Source organism: Amblyomma americanum, chromosome 9, assembly GCF_052857255.1.
Source record: "Amblyomma americanum isolate KBUSLIRL-KWMA chromosome 9, ASM5285725v1, whole genome shotgun sequence".
NCBI lineage: Eukaryota > Metazoa > Arthropoda > Arachnida > Ixodida > Ixodidae > Amblyomma > Amblyomma americanum.
In genome coordinates, this window is record NC_135505.1 from 83712521 (window position 1) to 83730749 (window position 18229).

Below are 18229 nucleotides of genomic sequence, written 5' to 3' on the forward strand. Positions count from 1 at the left end.
TCAAAGGAATCGTGCGTGCGCACGAGTTAGGTGTTTATGCCTTTACTTCTCTTCTAGTGTTTTTGTTTTCTTTCTGCCTTTAATTCTTTCTTTCCTCCTTTTGCTTTCTTTACGTCACCCAAGAAACCAAATTTTCTGGAGATTAAACGTAACACAGAGATAAACATAACACTAGTTATTGAATGCTCATTTCTATTAGTTTGTTCGAAGTTCTAAAGAAGTACTCAGTGACGGTACCACACACGCCGCCGTACGCCACTACTGACGTGAACACGAATAGCTCGCTTCCTCCGCATTCATATCCCTTAAGCTCCGTCACTGACGTCGAGGAAAGTAGTTGGTACGCTCCCTATGACAGAAAGCTCTGAGTCATGTTTAAATACAGTAAGGCCGACAACCTCGACCGTGAAGGAGATGGCTGAATGAAATGTGTGCTTGTTATTAAAACCACCTGCTATTCTTTTTATTTTCTGCACGCTATTGAGATCTTATGGAAAGAGACAGGTTGCGGCCTCATCATTCGTCCGTCAAACTGCCTCAAGTGTCGTCACTGCGAAGTGAGAACAATGCCACTTTCGTGGACGTCTTCATAAAGCGATAGCCTCGGACAATCGACGTTAGATGGAAAAGAATGCAGTTCCATTTGGAAAACGCAGCCCCAAATATTTTCCACTCTGCGCCCAGCTTTTATTGTCTGGTTGAGAAAAGTTTTACTTGCGGGAAGTTATGCAAATAGAAAAAAAGGCATAAGTATTTCCAACACCAGTTGCTTCGCAGGGCTGCTGCTTGTTTGGATATACGGCGTCGAAACAGCGCGAACAACAGCAGGTTACGCATTCAAACTCACAGCCTCGTTGATATGACAACAGAAATGTCGAGTTTACGCATCATAGCTGCAATGATCTTTGCATACGGCAGCACTCTGTACTACGCAACAGGTAAGTTACGAGTCCTCTTGGCGCGAATTTTGTCCCAAACTGTAAAATGTATGGCGCTCCGTGATGTCGTTATTTTATTTTATATTGTTATGAGTGCCCTGTACGGTGAGAAAATTGATGCTAAAATATCTGCACTGGACATATATAGACATTTCACTGCTGAACAAAACATTCATGCGGAGACATGAAAGAATTTACAACACGTTGCTGCGTACGGACTTCCAGGGGCTAAATTTCTGTTATACCCTGTAAACTTTAATCCGCCTACAAGGAAGCAAAACGGAGTGAGCTGTCCTCTAGAGCACTCCTTTCTACAAAAAGGTGTTCGCTAACGGACGGCTTACTCCTTCTCAACTTCGTTCTGTTTAGAGTGTTCAGCGTTTCCACTGTTCATGCTCACCCAGCACACTGTGAGAGATGTGCCCATGGTTGCTGGCAAGATCACATGTGTCGCCGTTTCGTTGCAGGAACTGGCTTGTTTCCTCTTAAACCAAAAGCATTACTGCACCCGATCCTGATAACTTCAGCAGAAGCCGTATTACTTTGCCGTTTATGGCTTGTCTGTTTATCCGGAGTGGACTGAAATTGAAGGCGCCATCCACACACACCACCGCGGTCGCTGTCGCGTCGCCGTTCTCTTCCGTACCCGTGAACGCTGCCGACCCCTCTCTCCCCTCATTTTGATCTGGAAATTACAAGAGGGTAAATAAAATTTGTGAAGTTTTTTCATTTCTTCTCCATCAAGCGGTCTCCGCATTCCTCGATCTCGCCCCGTCCCGACCACGTTGCCAGAAATGCTAGCACTCCCGCGCCTTCACCAAGCTCATCTTTTGGAGTCACTCCACTTTTGGAGCCACTGCTGACTGCAGCACTCCCCTTGTACTGTTCGAAAAATCGTTGCTTATGGTGCCCCCCCACTTCGGAACAATTTCCCCGGAAATATCTTGCCAAACTTTAATTAGCCGAAGTTTTCTAGCACCTTCCCTCTGGTTCCTTCTCCTTTCGACACTTGTTGACTTTGGGTGCAGCCCCTGTGAAAGTGGCAATAAGCCACTGCTGTCAGGTCGAGTTTCCCTCTGTACATATAGCTTGATGTCACCTACCTTCTTATGCGTGCCCTGAACATTGTGCCGCTTCTCTAAGCTTAAATAAATTGTTTAAATGCGTTTCCGGAGCAAATTTCTTTTTATAACTCCCGGCCACGGCCATCAACGGCCAGGAATATCGTCTCACGTTGCTTCTATTCTCTCTGTTGGGGCTTGCCTTCTTGCATATTCTTCCGCAAGCTCTTCGAACGTCTGTTCTTTCATTCCGGCACATGCCATCCCGTATATGTTTCGAATTTCTAACTTTTTTGATTGCGAGCAGAAGAGTGCTTCTTACCTTGAAAAAAATCTCAGCAGGAATGCTATAACAGTTGAGGTTAAATTTCCGAAACTCACTAGACCCAGGTGTGCATATCAAAATATATCGCACAGCGAAAAGCAACGCGAGGCTATACAGGACGGTAAAATTAACTTTTGCAGTTTTCTTACAATTAGTTGAAATAACACCATGGTTTGGGCTAGTTGATTGCAATTCATAATGCAGACAGGTTTCGCAGCATGAATAAAACGCACACAAAAGGCAAGGAACAAATAAGACAGGACTGTGCTGCACTTCCAACTGATTTTATTTGAGAAAGCTCGACGTTTAAATGCGTTCAGTTATCATTAGGTGAAAACCTAATCACAATCATCGAAAAAAGCCATTTTTTCTCCAGCAATGACAGTGAAGGCGTGCTGACGCAATTGTCAAAAGCTTTCCTAATAATTTTTTTTTCTTCTTACAATCTTTATAACAGCGCTCTTTGTTTCTTTTTTGTTAATTTTATTGTTATTGCTTTAACCCTTATTGATTTTGTGCACACATTGGTGATTGTGTATTTTTTTCAGTGAAGTGCCGTCGCATGCCACTGCCCACTTGCTGTACGGGGGTGGGGACCTTGTCAAGTGTTAACCGCTTTTATCACCATCCCCTCCAACACTGTATGGTGATGGAAATAAACTATTATTAGTATTAAAAAAGGCTTCGATAATTTCACGCTTGAGCTTATTCTTGGCGTGACCCAGAAACTGCGGACACTTCGTACACTGCCGGTCTTGCAAATGCAAACCTATGTTTATGAAGGCGCAGTTTCTGGGTCACGCCAAGGAGAAGCTTAAGTGTGAAATTTTCGAAGCCTGTTTTATTAGGACAGCTGGTGACCAATGCGTCAGCACGCCTTGACTGTCATTGCAGGAGAATGAAATGGCTTTTTTGGATGATTGTGATTAGGTTTTCACCTCATGATAACTGAACGCATTTAAACGTCGACCTTTTTCAAATAAAATCAGTTGGAAGTGCACCACAGTCCTGTCTTGTTTGTTCCTTGTCCTCTGCGTTCGTTTTATTCATGTTGCGAAACTTGTCATACAATTAGGCAGTGTGATGTATGTGAAATCCACCTCTGCAAATATGTAATCGGGTCATGAGGACACAAAGTTGCGCAACAATTCTCAGCGTTAAGTACGTAATTAATTAATATTGAAATCCTTAGCTACAGCATTAAACGTGAGAGTTTTTCTTGGGAAAATAGAGGCGGTCGGATTTCTAGACCACTCCATGTAGTGGAATTCTTCTATAGTCGGATACAAATAAAGAACGAGGCAGATTTGGTCCGACAAAGGACCCCCTTTCAGCTAATGGCGTCGGCCGATTCTCATGAACCTGCCACTGTGACCTTACAGGAAGGGGACTATCCCATACTATGGAGAAGGCCACTTTCCCCTTCTCTCTGCCACTCCTTCTATCGTATTGGCCGATGCCATTGGCTGGAAGGGGGTCCTTTCACGGGGAACAGCCGTTGCATTCTTGAGTTATGCACGGCTACAGAGGGTGCGTGATTCTATACAAAAGTCACCAAAATTTTCAGTGATTTCGCGTATTATGCATGCAACGCGATGCGGTTAACTCGAAACTCCTGCTTAATGTGAGGCATCTTTTCCGTCGAGATTTCCTTCAAATTTCAGCGACTAAGAACGAAAAGGAAGAATTTATCAGCTCCACGGTATTGTCAGACAAAACGCCACGTCACGTTTGGCGCTCTCTACCCTCTGTGCATTTTGCCGTGAGCCTGAAACTATAGAACATTTTTGGCTGTATTGTCGCCGATTCAACTCTCTGAGAGGACGGTTGCTGGAGGAGCCCTTGCAGCATCTTGGCCGTAGTTTGAGCAGCCCGCTCTTGCTATCATTTGGCGCCACCACATTTGGGTTCAGCCACAGATCTGTTTGTACCGCTGTTCTAAATTTCCTGATAGAATCTCACCGACTGCCTTGCTAAGTGTTCCAAACTTTTCTTTTCTATCAATTATTACATTTTGACTAAATCATTAATATGTAATCCCTCTCTTTATTATTATTCTCATAATTTTGACACAAAACTCTCATCCCTTTACTGTTCATAAGAAAGAATTCACCGGTGTTGCGCTCCCACGTGCTTTTCTATTTTATTAACTGCGTTCAGGTGAATAGCCACCTGATTCTTGGCCGATCCCCCAGTGTGGGTTTGTGCCATTGTTTGATAGGCTAATAACAACAACAACAACAGCAAGGAGGAATTTCGCGCCGTTCGTCAGCGCCTAGAATGCGCAGTTACGCTGACTGAGCTGAAAATTTAAAAGCCAATATCTTGGAACGCGCCGTGATGGAGGGTTCCAGAACTGATTGCGACCACCTGGAGATATTTAACGTGCTTAGAGCGTTACTTGTATCTATTGTAAAATCATTACTTGTAACTATTCACTGTAGGCATGCCCGCTTTTTGCAGTAAGTAAAAACTTATTCATCTTATTCATTATTCATTATTCATTATTCATCTTTAGGAAATTAAGTGGCTGACTGCAAGAGTTATATCACTTTGTGTAGCCCGGCCGCATAGCTTGTGTGCAGAGGCGGATTTTACAGGCCTATGATTGCATACTTTTAATAAATCTCCAATGTTTAATATTTATCACCCTGTGTAGAAACAACAATTTTCTACCTTTTTTCAGATAATTGTACAAATGAAAACTCAGAGCTACTACAAATATTTTCTGTTGACAACATAATACAAACGTCTGGTTCACATTATTTAGGAAATTACGAATAAATATTTGCGTATCGTTGATGCAATCTCTGGCTGTTCTTTTGGCTGTGTTGAGTGTTGCATTAAGCTTTGTTTGCTAAGGACCCCTCTCGTGGTGTCATATGGGTGAAATTGAAAGTATGTGGTGATTACAGTTCCAGAAAATGAAAATTTTCAGTCATTGCAAACGTCGATTTCCATGTGATAGCAGCAATCAAATGAGGAAGGCTGTGCCAGTCGATAGTTGTTCGGGGGAAAATGAGCCAGCGAACGTAGTGGTTCTAGTAAGCGGTCGATCAATATGAAGCGAAAGTGCGGTGCGGTGAGGTATGTCTCTAGGTGGGGTTATTTTTTTGGGATTATTGATCGGACTATGAATTACCTTATGAAACATACAAAGATGAGCGACGCAGCAACGAGTGCCAAGGTGCAAAAGTTCGGACCGAAGCCTTATTGCTGTTGAATTTGTATTAAAAGAGCACGTAGATCAAATTAATCTTTCAGGGTGATTCTGTTAAGCTTTACGGGTCTGACGAGTATGATGACGGGTATGACGAGCTTGATGGGTCTGACGAGTATTCAAGGCAGGAGATGAATATTATAGCCGAGATCTAAATAGCATTTAATAAACAAGTAATTTTGTGTTGTACACGCTGTAGATGGCGTTCCTAAAATCTCTGAAATCTGGCGTTCATATCACGTTAATGATATGAGAACGTCAGCGAAGAGCACTGCTCAACGTTACCCCCAGGTATTTAATAGATTTTACGATTCAACAGTGGAGGTGAGGGTAGAGTATTTAGGAACAAGGCGCTGTCTGCGACGATCAACGTACACAAGTGTTACGCCTATCGTTTAGTTTCATGAGCCAATTGTGGCAGCATTGCCGAACATGATTGAGATCATTTTGAAGAGCTGCATGGTGGGATATGTTAGTCTCTGTGTGACAGATTACGCTATTATTACCGGCCACAAATATCGGAACTGCAATATTCTGCCACGAAATGCTATGCTGGACATTTATAATACCCTGTTTCCTCACAGTTAAGCCATTCTCAGTTGGTCTGGGCGTCTAGAACGAAGTATTAAATATACAAACCCAACAACGTACTTCAGCTCCGCCCTGCAGCTCTGTCAAGCTGTCATTCATTACAGATTTTACTGACGGCCTCTAGTCTCATGTACCTAATATGACACAAGTAAAGAGATGAATCTTGTCAATATTACTGCTGTTCTTATTAAACATGCAAACCTTACATGTTAGATGTCCTGGTAAATCAATATTGTAGATTAAAAACAGGAGTGGACCAATAATCAGTTGCAATACCTGTCCAATAATTGGTTTTCGAGTGGTATTCGGGGTGTGCGTGAAGCATGTGATACGATACATGACGAACAGACATTACAAATGCATATTGCATTGAAGTAGACTCTGCCGTTTACTAAATTTTTTCTGTACAAATTATTTTAGGTTTGTATTTTAGAGTAACTTTTGTACGGTTTCACGAGCCGGAGGTCGTCCTAATTCAGTAATGCGTGAATATTATTAGGGAGCGCTATAATGGCGTTGTGTTTCTTAGCTTTAGAAAACTACTACGAACACGCACAGCAAAAAAATGTTAAAAAAATTGCGTACAAGTAAATCTTTTACAAAAAGCGAGAAAAGGTTGCCTTTATTGGACCTTTTTATACCGCGAAGTCATTACAGCCAAATTATTGTTCTTGGTTTTTAAAATTAGCCTAACCAAATGAATGTGCTGGAGGAGTCTGAATTCGTAAAAAAAATTAATTTATCTTTCTATTATGAGGAAAAGATGTTGCCTAAATTGATGACGAGCTTTTGAAACTCAAAGAAGAAAAATGTGGGACATTAAAAGCGTTAAAATAAATTTTGGGGCTCATGAGACTAAAGGAAACAAACGAAATTTACAGTGGCAACTTCAAGGGAAAAAAAGCAGCTTGTATTCAGAGGTCACTAGAGTTACTAATGTTTTGTTAGAAATAATAGACAGTAAATATGGTCTGTAGGTCCATCTAACGAGGAGAACGTTTCAGGGCAAGGGAAACGTTGTCTATATAAATCTACAGAGTGTAAAAGCTTCGGAGATACGATTAGACGCCTTCCAGGTGTGTGGCGAAAAGGCCTCCCACACATACGCCGAAGCGGCTACCATTAATCGATGCCTTTTTCTGGCAATGAATGTTTTGTACCCTCGCTCGCCCCTTAAATATCCAACCTGTCAAACACTAAACATTTTCACCTTGAAACCTTCCTACATTCCTCATCAATGTGCACTGATCCCAATTAAATGAGTTCAAAACCATATTATACTTCTGTTTTTGGTACAGTCTTCCCTTCGTAGCACAAAAAACAGGCACTTCTTTTAAACGTGTTGTTTTTCAGCTAGAAAACGTGGAAAAAACTATTATTTCCTATTAAATATTTCTTTATTTTCAGCGTTTGAAAATGAAGTCGCAATGCTCAATGCCAAATTGTTCTCTTCCTGGGATCGAACGTATACTAGGATTAGTCATGACAAAGACCATTTCCTGGCAGGGAGAATATCAGTCTCAGATGTCTCTTTCGTATTGCCGCTGATAACCACAGGTGTCTTGAATGCGGTTAAACACAAAATTATCGGAAGCTGACACATCTCCAGCGACGTCGAGGCGGCAATATAATAACAGCTAGCTGCAATACTTAGCTCTTTTTTTGAGTGAGTGAACTACGAACGTAAGTTTATTTATTTACTTCTGTTCTAAACGGTTAGTTTGTTTATTTACTTCTGTTTTGAACGGTTAAACGTAGGGCGCATTGAATTAGACATGGGTGTGACAGCATCAAGATGGCAGCGTCGAATACATGAGTGAACGTGATGGGTTTATTGCTACAGAGCATCGGGTGCAAGGTAAATACTCGGATGACAATAAATCACCGAAACTGATGTGTCGTCTCTGCAGTGGCAGCTAAAAAGGCTTTATGTTTGCCTATCGGGCCTGAGAAGCCGTCAGCTGATGCTATGTCTGATCCTCCCAATTGTGAGCCATAGAACTGATGAGAGCGTCCAAGCAGAAAGTTTTTCTGTCGCGATTCAGTTCTAGATTTCAAATACACCCAGCCCTCTACTATGGCCAAACAGAGTGTATGAAGCGGGTTGCTATCGTTCAGTAAATATTTAACATTATAGAGGGGCTACACTGATTATCGTCTGTTAGTACAAGCGCGCACTGTTTTTACGAAGAACAAAGGTGGGGTACGCTAATAATTTTCATGAATGGAATGTTTGTTGACGATAAGAGCTTAAAAAACCAAGCCGTGGTTGGCCTCATTAGACTAATACTTTTGGAGAACAAATTTCGAGCGACAGAAAGAGGAAGATGGAAGGCAAGGAGATTAATGAGACGGGCTTTCCGTTTGGCTTCGATGCACTGGAGGAAAGGAAATTTGTTTGAAAGTGGGAAAAAATACAGGCGCTTTGCCTTAGGGTATGATATACAGTAGTGAACAAAAGATATAATATTTCAGTTTCTAGAATTTAACTTTTCCTGCTCACTCAAATTTGCGCACGCAGTCCGTCGGATGATATCAGACTTTTTACAGAAGCACAACTAATGTTTATTATAATGTTAACCGAAAGTTTGTTCCCACAGCAAATTTATTGAGCAACTGCTCTCAGCGCCGGGTGAAAATATCGGCGATTGTATGTTTTTATTACAAAACGAGGAAACAGTTTCAAGAATGGCTTTTCATAATAATGCATCAATACTTCACATGCAAGCCTTTTCAGGAGAACACTTCTTGATCATGCCACTGCATGGAGTCCAGGAATCGGTCAGTGAACGTCTACCCCAAGGTTGCCACTCTTGCAGCACCTTCTCAGCTTCATCCTACGCGCCTACTCGTTTTTTTTTTCTCGCTCAGACGAAGTACGACACTTATGCAAATGTTTTTAACTGCAATCCTCTCAGTAGGATTGGTTGACTCTTTCATAACATCGACATTTTCTTCGTCCAATCTTTCACATGCTGAGAAAAGTGATTCAGAATGTAATGCTTTTGAAACCCAGATTGAAATCTCCGTTTTTGCTCGCCCATGGAAGCATAACAGTTACCATTAATTCGTTGGTCAAGCTCTTCACTAATGGGGCAGTGAATAAACTCAAGGAGAAATACTCCATGAGCAGAGAATCAGTCCTGTGAAATTACGTTCGCACTACTGTGGTTTAAAGTGGTACGCTTACCAGGAGGTCCATACAAATTGCAGTTGGGGAGACGTATAAAAGGAAATACCATCATTCCCGCCCGACAAGGACTTCGATTTGTATAATGAGATCAATCTTTTCTATTCGTGACCTACCAACATCATGTTCACCTACATCTTCCTGAAAACACAACGCTTTTCAGAGATGTGCCTGTCGTTAAGCTGAGCACATCTGACGTCTCACGGTCCGTGGAGTTAGCGAAAAGTTTCGTACTATGGTCAACTCTTCCAAAAAATCTCGATAACACTTAATCTAGTGTTTTCATGCTCCCGCGAGCAATCCCTTTCTCAACAACTTGGTTCGTCGTTCTGCCGTATCTTGTGCGAATATCGAGAAATAAATCCTCCTCTCAACCAATATTTCTTAAAAACTTTTCGGAAGGTCATCAATATTTATTGAAGGTCCTAGTAGCCGCGGCTGGTGAGCCGGCGGAGGGGGCTGTCGACGTTGCCGGCCAGGCCGGTTGCCGAAAGCGTTCTCCTCAGCGCGAGCGAGCTCCGCTCCGAGCTTCGTCTTCGTCATCAGCGCCTCTGGCGATACCAGTGCCGCTACAGGAACCCCGCCCCCCCCCCCCCCTCCCTAGATCGCTGCGCCTTAAAGGAAAAAGAAAAAAAACGGTATCTACACTTTTCAACGTGTCGGTCAAATTGAAAACACAGCTAGGTCAGTGAAGGCTGCCAGGCGGGGGATACAAAGGGCGAGGGGAGCCAAAAGACGAGAATGATGACGGAATGAACAGGCCGGAATAGTCATCCACAATTTTGCTGCGAGCTGAGTGTGCTCCAGTCTTAAGCTGAACTGGTGGGGCCGGCAGTGGGATTGAAGCAGGCCAGGAAATGCCAGTGCCGAGAACGCACCCGCGCCGGTATTTACGAGTGATATGTGAAGTGCGCTGGCCCAGGTGGTGCAGGCGAACGTATGACGAGCGGAAACCGCAGGCTTAGAGGCTAAGGGGATGCCTCGGCGGCTGGCGACGATGAAACGACGGCGCACGTCACTGGGCTGGAGACCTGCGTGGAGCTCGGGCTGCCGTGTAGGGAGTAGGTCGAAGCGGGCGACGGGGGTGCACCGTCTGTCGGCAAAAGCTAGCCCACTGTGGCGTTGAGACCGTTTCTGGGAACAGAGGGCACAAGTCCGGGATATAGGGGTCGGAATGGGACGGAAACAGTAGAGCTGAGTCCATTGGCGGTGTTCGACGGGGCACGCTGTAATGCGTCGCATGCATGTCACCTCCTGCGATGGCTGTCTCGTCTGTCGCGGAGGAAGTCACTTGCGAAGGCACCAGGAGAGCAGGGATCCGGGGCGGGTGGTTCGGGTGCCTTGTGATGCGCGACAAGGCTCCGGTGTGGCTTGCATGCGCGCACTTCGACAAGAACAGATTGAGCCCTCAGGTTGAGCTTGAGGTAGCAGGCGAACTTGTAACTAGAAACGAGTTGGGGCCCGGGTCTAGAGAGTGCTCTTCAGGTGATGGCTTAAGGGCAGGCGCGACAGTCGGCAAGCAGGACCGGGCAGGATGCGCTGTGGGTCGGGAACTCGCAGGCGGATGTCCGTCTGTAGGGCCCGGTGGAGCAAACATGGGAGAGACCGAGGTGGGGAGCGGCTCCGGTGCAGCAGCGTTCAGAGGGAGAACCGAAGCAGCTGTGAGGGGAGATTAAGCCAGCGGTCGCAAGTTGATTGGCGGCGCAGCTTCTGAACCCGGAATGGCAGTGCAGAGAGTCGGCGGGAGCTCCAAGCCAAAATACGCCGTCAGACCCTTCTTGAAGTCATCGTAAATGTCGGGGACAGGAGGCGACAACCGCAGCTTTGCCAGGAGACTTGGTGGGAGTTCGCGGCTGGCGTGCTGATAGCGCAGCAGCTGGCTGGACACGTGGTTGGCGTGAAAGTGCGAATCCAGCCGTGCCAGCCACAAAACTGGGTCCGTGCATATCAGCGCTCCTTCCTTCCTCGGCTGACTGGGCTGCCTGCATTTTAATATTATTATTATTAAAATGCAGGCAGCCTAGTCAGCCGAGGAAGGAAGGAGTGCTGATACGGCTCGAGGCGCTCATAGGATGCGATAGTAGGCGCATGCATGGCGGCTAGAAGCAGCTGCCGAGAACCGGGCGCGAACAACGGGCGTCCAGCGGCAAGGCCAAGTGGAGGGATAGGGCGGGCAGGAGCACAAAGCCGGAGGGAGCGGCGATGAGTGCGTCGAAGCTGTCGTCCGGAGCCACCAGATGTGGAAGGTGATCCACATTCATTGGAGGTCCCATTAGCCGCGGCTGGTGAGCCGGCGGAGCGGGCTGTCGACGTTAATTCTCAGGCCAGTTGCCCAACGTGTTCTGATCAGCGCGAGCTTCTTGTTGTTATTGTTGTGGTTACCCTCATACAATGGCACATGCCAACATAGGGCTATTGGCCAAGAGTTGGGGGGGGGGGGGGGAGGCACAGGGTGTTTTGCAGATAAATATTTCCTGGACGAAAATAAAATGAATGCTGAGGAAGGAAGAAGTAAACAAAATGAAACAGCTAAATGAAACGGGAAATGCATAAAGCACCCGTGAGATCGAGACTGATGTTTATAGCCTAGTGGTTAATTGATAATGATTGTTGTAAAAAAATAAACTTGAAAAAAAAACAAGGTAGACGGTTTGATTCCATTAAAAAATTTTGGACGGCGGTAAAAAGACTTGTGGCTGTACCCAGGTATGGTGGCTCCAAACGACAATATGACTGGGCTGCAAAAACAAACGCCAAACTGTTGTAGTGGTTTCTCTATAAACCGTCTTCTCAGCATGGTGTACCGGCGACAAACCAAAAAAAATGGTCTATGGTTTTGTGCTCACCCCAGAATACGCAGACGGGATTAAGTGCCAACCAAGACCTGTGCGAATAAAAATTTAAGGGTGGGATCCGGCAGCGGAGCCTTGATAGAGATACCCCAATCTGCCGTGAATGGCATGATTGCCTGCTCCACGTATACCTCAGGTACAGGTAGTCACCAGATCTTAAAAGAGATCCAGTTGTCATTCTTAACGAATTCTGTCTTCGAAACCTCGCTGCCGTGACGTACGCTGTAGCGGGAACGGTAGGTAGCACGGGGCTATTCAGGGACGCCTTTGGCAGGCACTTCGAAACTTCATTGGCTGTCACACCGCTATGACCTGACACCCATATCATGTGCACGAGGAGTAATGATTGGAAGGTGTTTAAGATTGGCGAATCCACAGCCGAAGCAAGGGACGAACACAAAGAAAGAGAGTCTGTAATGACAGCCACTGAAGTGAAAGCTGGCTCTAGTTTTGGAAGAGCAAGCACCACCGCCAGAAACTCCGCTTAGAAAATTGGGGTGTAGTCGGGAAGCCGCACAGAAAAAGACCAATCTAGAGGCACGCAACATATTCCCACCCCTGCCTTTTCATCACATTGGGAGGCGTCAGTAGCTAGCGTTAAGCTAATAGGTATCCGTTGTAAATTGTCTTGTAATAATTCATTTAAAATGCGGGGTGGTAAATTCTCAGCGTTTTTCGGGAAAATGTCATCATAGACATTTTCTACAACGGACCCACCGTTTTTTGTCCGAAGGATGTTATACAAAAGAACCTTTAAAGGATCAAGCTTTTTTTTTTGAAGCGATGTTTATTGTCTCAGGGCATAAAAAATATGAAGTGAGAGATGAGAAAGATGCTTAAATAAATGAAAAAAGTTGAGCTGATCTGATGAAATCAAGAAGTGAACGATGATATGGATCCTGTGTCCATGCAATATATGAATTCGGATTGCGAAGGTGAGAGTTCCACTGACGCCAGGTGCCGAATTCTCGTCGGCTTCAGCGTGGGGCAGTCCCACAACAGATGGTGGATATCCGCCTCACAGTCTCTGTTCTTGCAGACTGGACACCCGGGGCGGGGATATAAATCTTTGAAATGCGGCCACTTGTGTGTCACAGCTGGAGTTAGGGCAACCCCGACCTGTATCCTCCGAAGCGCTACCTCCTCTGCACGGGTAAGACCACGGGTGGATGTTACCGCACACGGAGGGATGAGAGCACGTGTGCGGTGCCGGAGGTGTTCCTTTCTTGTTAAAAAGAGAGTGGTGTCATCCAGAGTGAGGACTCGAGGCAAGGACGTGGTTGGGGTCGAAATGCGGGTCGCAGAATCTGCGCGGCTTTGTGCGCTTAGCAGGTCACGCGAGACCCACTCAATACGGATTTGTTGCGGGATGCGTGCCGCTAGACGATGGATGTCTTGGCAGATTTTTGGGGTGCGTCTGACTCGTCGTAGTAGGCGTGTGACGTGAAGTGCGTCGGTGCGAATGACAATGCGAGCCGTGGGTAGCATGGGAACGGCGGCCACAGAGCAGAGTGCCTCTTGAACCGCAAGCATCTCCGCACAGAAGGAGGAAGGAGGTTCTGAGAGGCGAAACCTTGACGTTTTGTTCAGAGCAGGCTTGCAGGGACAGTAAACTGCTGTTGTTGTTTCACAGGCCTGAATGCTTGCGTCAACGTACATAACGATGAAGCCATGCGGCAGATTGGCGTCTTGCTCTATAATTCGGTCATGAAACGACAATGCCCCGCGGTTAGATGATAGCCGACGTAGATCAGTTGGCTTGTGGCCGCTTAGCTGCACAAAACGCAAGGGAGGAAGAACTGGCGGGGGCGGCTGTAGAATGGAGTGCGATGAAGCATATGCCCTGAGTGCACACGTGGCGTGTGTAAGGCTTGACTTTAGGCGGCGAGCATGGCGTCGTTGCTGCACCAGCTCATATGGTGTATTCAGCTGCTCATGTTCTTGGAGCGCCACGATCGGGGTAATGTGGGGAAGGCAAGTGATGACCCTCATTGCCTCTCGGTTAATAGCTTCTAGACGATCCCATTGAGCCCTCGTCAAATGCTCGAATTGGGCTTGGTAAACCGAGACGCGGTTGCATAACCGCCCGCACAAACTGTCGTGCAACATGAGAGTGGGCTCCGCCTGTTTTAGGTGCAATGCGTCTAACCAGACCCAACGCCAGAATTGCTTGCTTTTTAGCCTGAGAAAGGCAAGCAGCACCTGTTCCTGACTCGTGTATTGTAAAGCACCATATTTTTACGGTCGAACTTTCTTGAATTGGAGTTCCGGATAGATGGAGACGAATTGGCATTGCAGCCAGTTTACGGCGCCCCCAGCGGTTGGCGGCTGACACGAACGTGGTTTGGCTCACTGAAAGCTGCAAACCAATTGAAGAAGCAAAAGTCGACGTAATATCTATGGCTGATTGTAGGCCTGCTGCTTGAGTCATCAGGTCGTTGTGAGTGCTCCACACCGTTATGTCATCAGCATACAATAAGAACTTAATCTCGGAGAGATCATGCAAGCGCCAAGAAAGGGGGATAAAACCAATATTAAATAATATTGGCGATAACACCGATCCCCGAGGAACGCCGCGAAGACGCACAAATGATCCGACGGCCTCACCACTGAGGCGTATGGTATGGCAAAGTGTCGGCCTTCAAGGAAGGATTTAACAAAATTGCGCACTCTAACGGGGAAAAGCAGCATGTCAAGCGATTCCAGGATGGCAGCATGACTGATATCGTACGCCTTTTCAACGTCCATAGCCAGTACAGTACGTACATTGTGGCTGTGAGTTGAGGCCAGAACTGCTGACGACAAGACAGCCAGTCCATCTTCTGTACCTATGGACGTACGAAAACCAATTTGGGTGGGATGGTAGAAACCATGGTGCTCAAGCCACCACGACAGTCGTGTGGCAAGCATTTTTTTGGTAAGCTTGCATAATGTTGGCATAAGCGATATAGGCCGGAAATTTCCGAGGTCTGTCGGCGGCTTCTCCGGCTTTGGTACGGGGATCAGAATAGCCGGTTTCCAAGTTTCTGGTACGACGCCTTATGTCCATACCTTGTTAATGGTGGCGAGGAGTTGAGGCAGTACAGCGGAACTTAAGTTCTTGTAAACCTCGTACGGAATGGAGTCCGGACCGGGCGCAGTCTTCCGACGGGCCTCGTCTATTGCTGAGAGCAACTCGGGCATTGAAAATGGACTTGCAATTCCCTCAGCGTCGGCTGTAGATGGGAGCTTATCGACACATGCTGGAATGGCATCCAAGGGGGCTCCTATGACCCTTGGAGGCAACGAATCATACTTGCGGAAAAAGTTCCGCGCTGCCTCTTTGGCGAAATCATCCGGAGCTAAGTTAGCTAAGAAGCATGCTGTGGCCGCTGCGTCAGGACGACGGGAACTATGTTCCATTGCACGAAATGTTCGCCAGAGAGCAGCATTCGATGACTTTGTCGAAAACTGCTCACACCACGCATGCCACTGCCGTCGCGAGAGATCGCGTTCATATCTTCGAGCCTTAGCAGTATGGTAATTCAGCCTTGTCCGTGCGTGCGCAGAAGTCAGGTCTCGAGAGGCTGCCATCTCCGCTTGTCGGCGAGCAGCCCACAGGTTAAGCAGACCAACATCCGGCGCCGGGCGATTCACGTCCGTCCAGGTGACAGCAGTAGCCTCATTCAGCGCAGTTTGTAAGCAGTCCACAAGTAGTGTAGATGATTGCAGAGAGAGATCTTCGATGGTGGTGCGAAACTTGTCCCAAATGACCACACAACGCCCTACGGCGTAATCGGCGGGTTCTTCATGGATGGAGACCGATAATGATAGGTTGGTGGTCACTACCCCAGCAGTCTGGCCCCAGGTGCCACGACGGAGTCCCGGGTCCTGACCACCACGTATGGTCCGGAGCATATGTTGGACTGTGAGCATGGCGCACAGTCCGCATTGCTGAATCTGGATGGTTGAGTAAAACAAACAGCGCATCTGCGAATGCATCCCGCGCACGCCTACCACGAATCAAGATTATTCGAGCTTCTTCTGCTTGTTCTTCTTCTTCTTCCGATACCAGCTCCCCTACGACTTCTTAAGGTGTGGACTGATCTACTCAGAAATCCATTAAAACTGTTGGTGTTTCATCAGCCTATTGTTGCTGCCGATAGCTGCGATTTGGGTAGTCTTGATGGCGTTCCGGTAGCCTCACGCCACACGTTAGTTACAAAAATAAGCTGGATAGATGCAAAACCGCGCAATATGTCATCCGTAAGTTACACCAACCCTATAATACATTAGAACCGACGAAAAATAACCGCCGTTAGAATAGTGCATGAGACGACAAAAATGGAAAACGAACTGAAGGCAAATAGTTGCGTCCTGAAGAACTCCAGACGAAACTAGAGGGCATCATTGCATCATGATATATTCAGCAATAGCAAATGGCTCCTTTATATCCGTGATATCTTGAATATAGGCGAAATAAGTTCATATAAGTTCTCTTTTTGTTCACTACTGTACGATCACTGCTAGCAGAACCGCAAGGGATGACACAAGTCAAGACTGCCAGTTCACAGAACTCTTGGTCACGGACACTGCACTACCACTGACCACGCAGTAATAGCTGCAGTAGCCTGGGAAAGTGCGAATTTCTGGTTCAGGTTCAGTGAACGTTGCATATAACAGTCCGGCATTAAGCCCACTGTTTTTGTGCGGTTCATAAAGAGGCTGTTCGCCGGATGGTGCAGTCCAGGTTGAGTGGTCATTGAGTTGCCTTGCCTGATGCCACAGCTTTGTAGAGATGTTAAGTTTCGCAGTCACAAAACGGTGAGGGTTCTCTTCTGTCTTCGATGCCTGGACGACGTCAATACATCTAGTTGTGAGGGGAGCTAGGCTTTCGTGTGGTTAACTGCACTCTGTCGCTTAAGTAATTCCACATAATACTTTGTGGCGGTGCTACCTAGCACCATCCGATCGCATCCTAGATCATCGTTTTGATCGTCATCATGACGAAACCAGAATCTCTACCGGCCATCAGCACAAACTGGATGGATGGGTGAAGACCACTTTTATTAGACGAAACAAAACACTTCCACAGTAGTTCCCTACTGGTCCAGGAGTCCACAGGCTTTTGCTTCGCATAAAGTCCTATACACCAGCCATTTCTGACCGGCGGACTGAGTGGTCCGTAAAGCAGCCACCCAGGAAGAATGAGGGAAACTGGGGATGCTGGGTACTGCTTGTCGCGAAGGACATTCCCAAAGGTAGTGGAAAACTGTGGGTCTGGGTACGCCACACTGTTTTCATGGCACAACATTGCGACCCAGGTACGCTATTGTGGCAGCGACGATATCGACGACTGGCTTGCCATAAATCAGCGCGTGAGCAAACACAACCACTGGAACGGGACGAGACGCTCATACTGGAGAAGGATATTTTATACTTGGCTGGTAGCTCCCGTGTCTCCTTCAGCACATCTGTTAACAGAAGCTTGTAGACCCGGTTGTCCAGCCTTTTTGACGCAAGCTTTCCACTGATAATGGTCTACACTCACAAACGCACTCTTCCCCGCAGTCCTACCTCTCTTATACTCAGGATGTCCTATCTTTTCACCGCAATGTGGACGGCGTCCTGTCGGAAAGCCGCAATATGGGCCACGTCCTCAAAGGGATTGCGGACGACGCCTCACATATTCTGCAGTGCATAGATTACGCAACGGCCAACAATTAGCATCACGCAGGCCGACAATTAGAGCAAGGCAAACAGCGCCACATTGCTGATCACTCCTGCCGCATTCCGAGCACGGTTGCTATTTGGCTGTGCAACGAACTGCCCACTTTGCAGCAGCTGTCCCAACCAGCCAACTTGACCGGAAGTTTCAGCAGAGAATCGGAAGCTATGACACCCGCCAATTTTTTCCTGATTCCGGACCACGCAACAATTTTTCTGATACAAGCAGTCGTTCCCTTTGAGTTCGCGAAGTATACAGCATTCATCTTTTTGGTGCGTAATCCGGCATGCGCAAGCACGATGACAGCAATGAAGCGCAGCCTGTGGGCCTAAATGTCTTAAAAGT

The 18229-nt window shown here is 46.5% G+C and overlaps 1 protein-coding gene across 1 annotated transcript in view; it reads left to right on the forward strand.

The window, feature by feature from the left end:
* Nucleotides 1-745: 745 nt before the first annotated feature.
* LOC144104948 (uncharacterized) overlaps nt 746-18229 on the forward strand; it is a 33587-nt gene continuing 16103 nt past the window's right edge. Inside the window, exon 1 of the mRNA XM_077638178.1 lies at nt 746-938. Coding sequence (XP_077494304.1) covers nt 860-938 — 79 coding nt within the window. The 5' untranslated portion in view covers nt 746-859. The remainder of the gene's footprint in view (nt 939-18229) is intronic.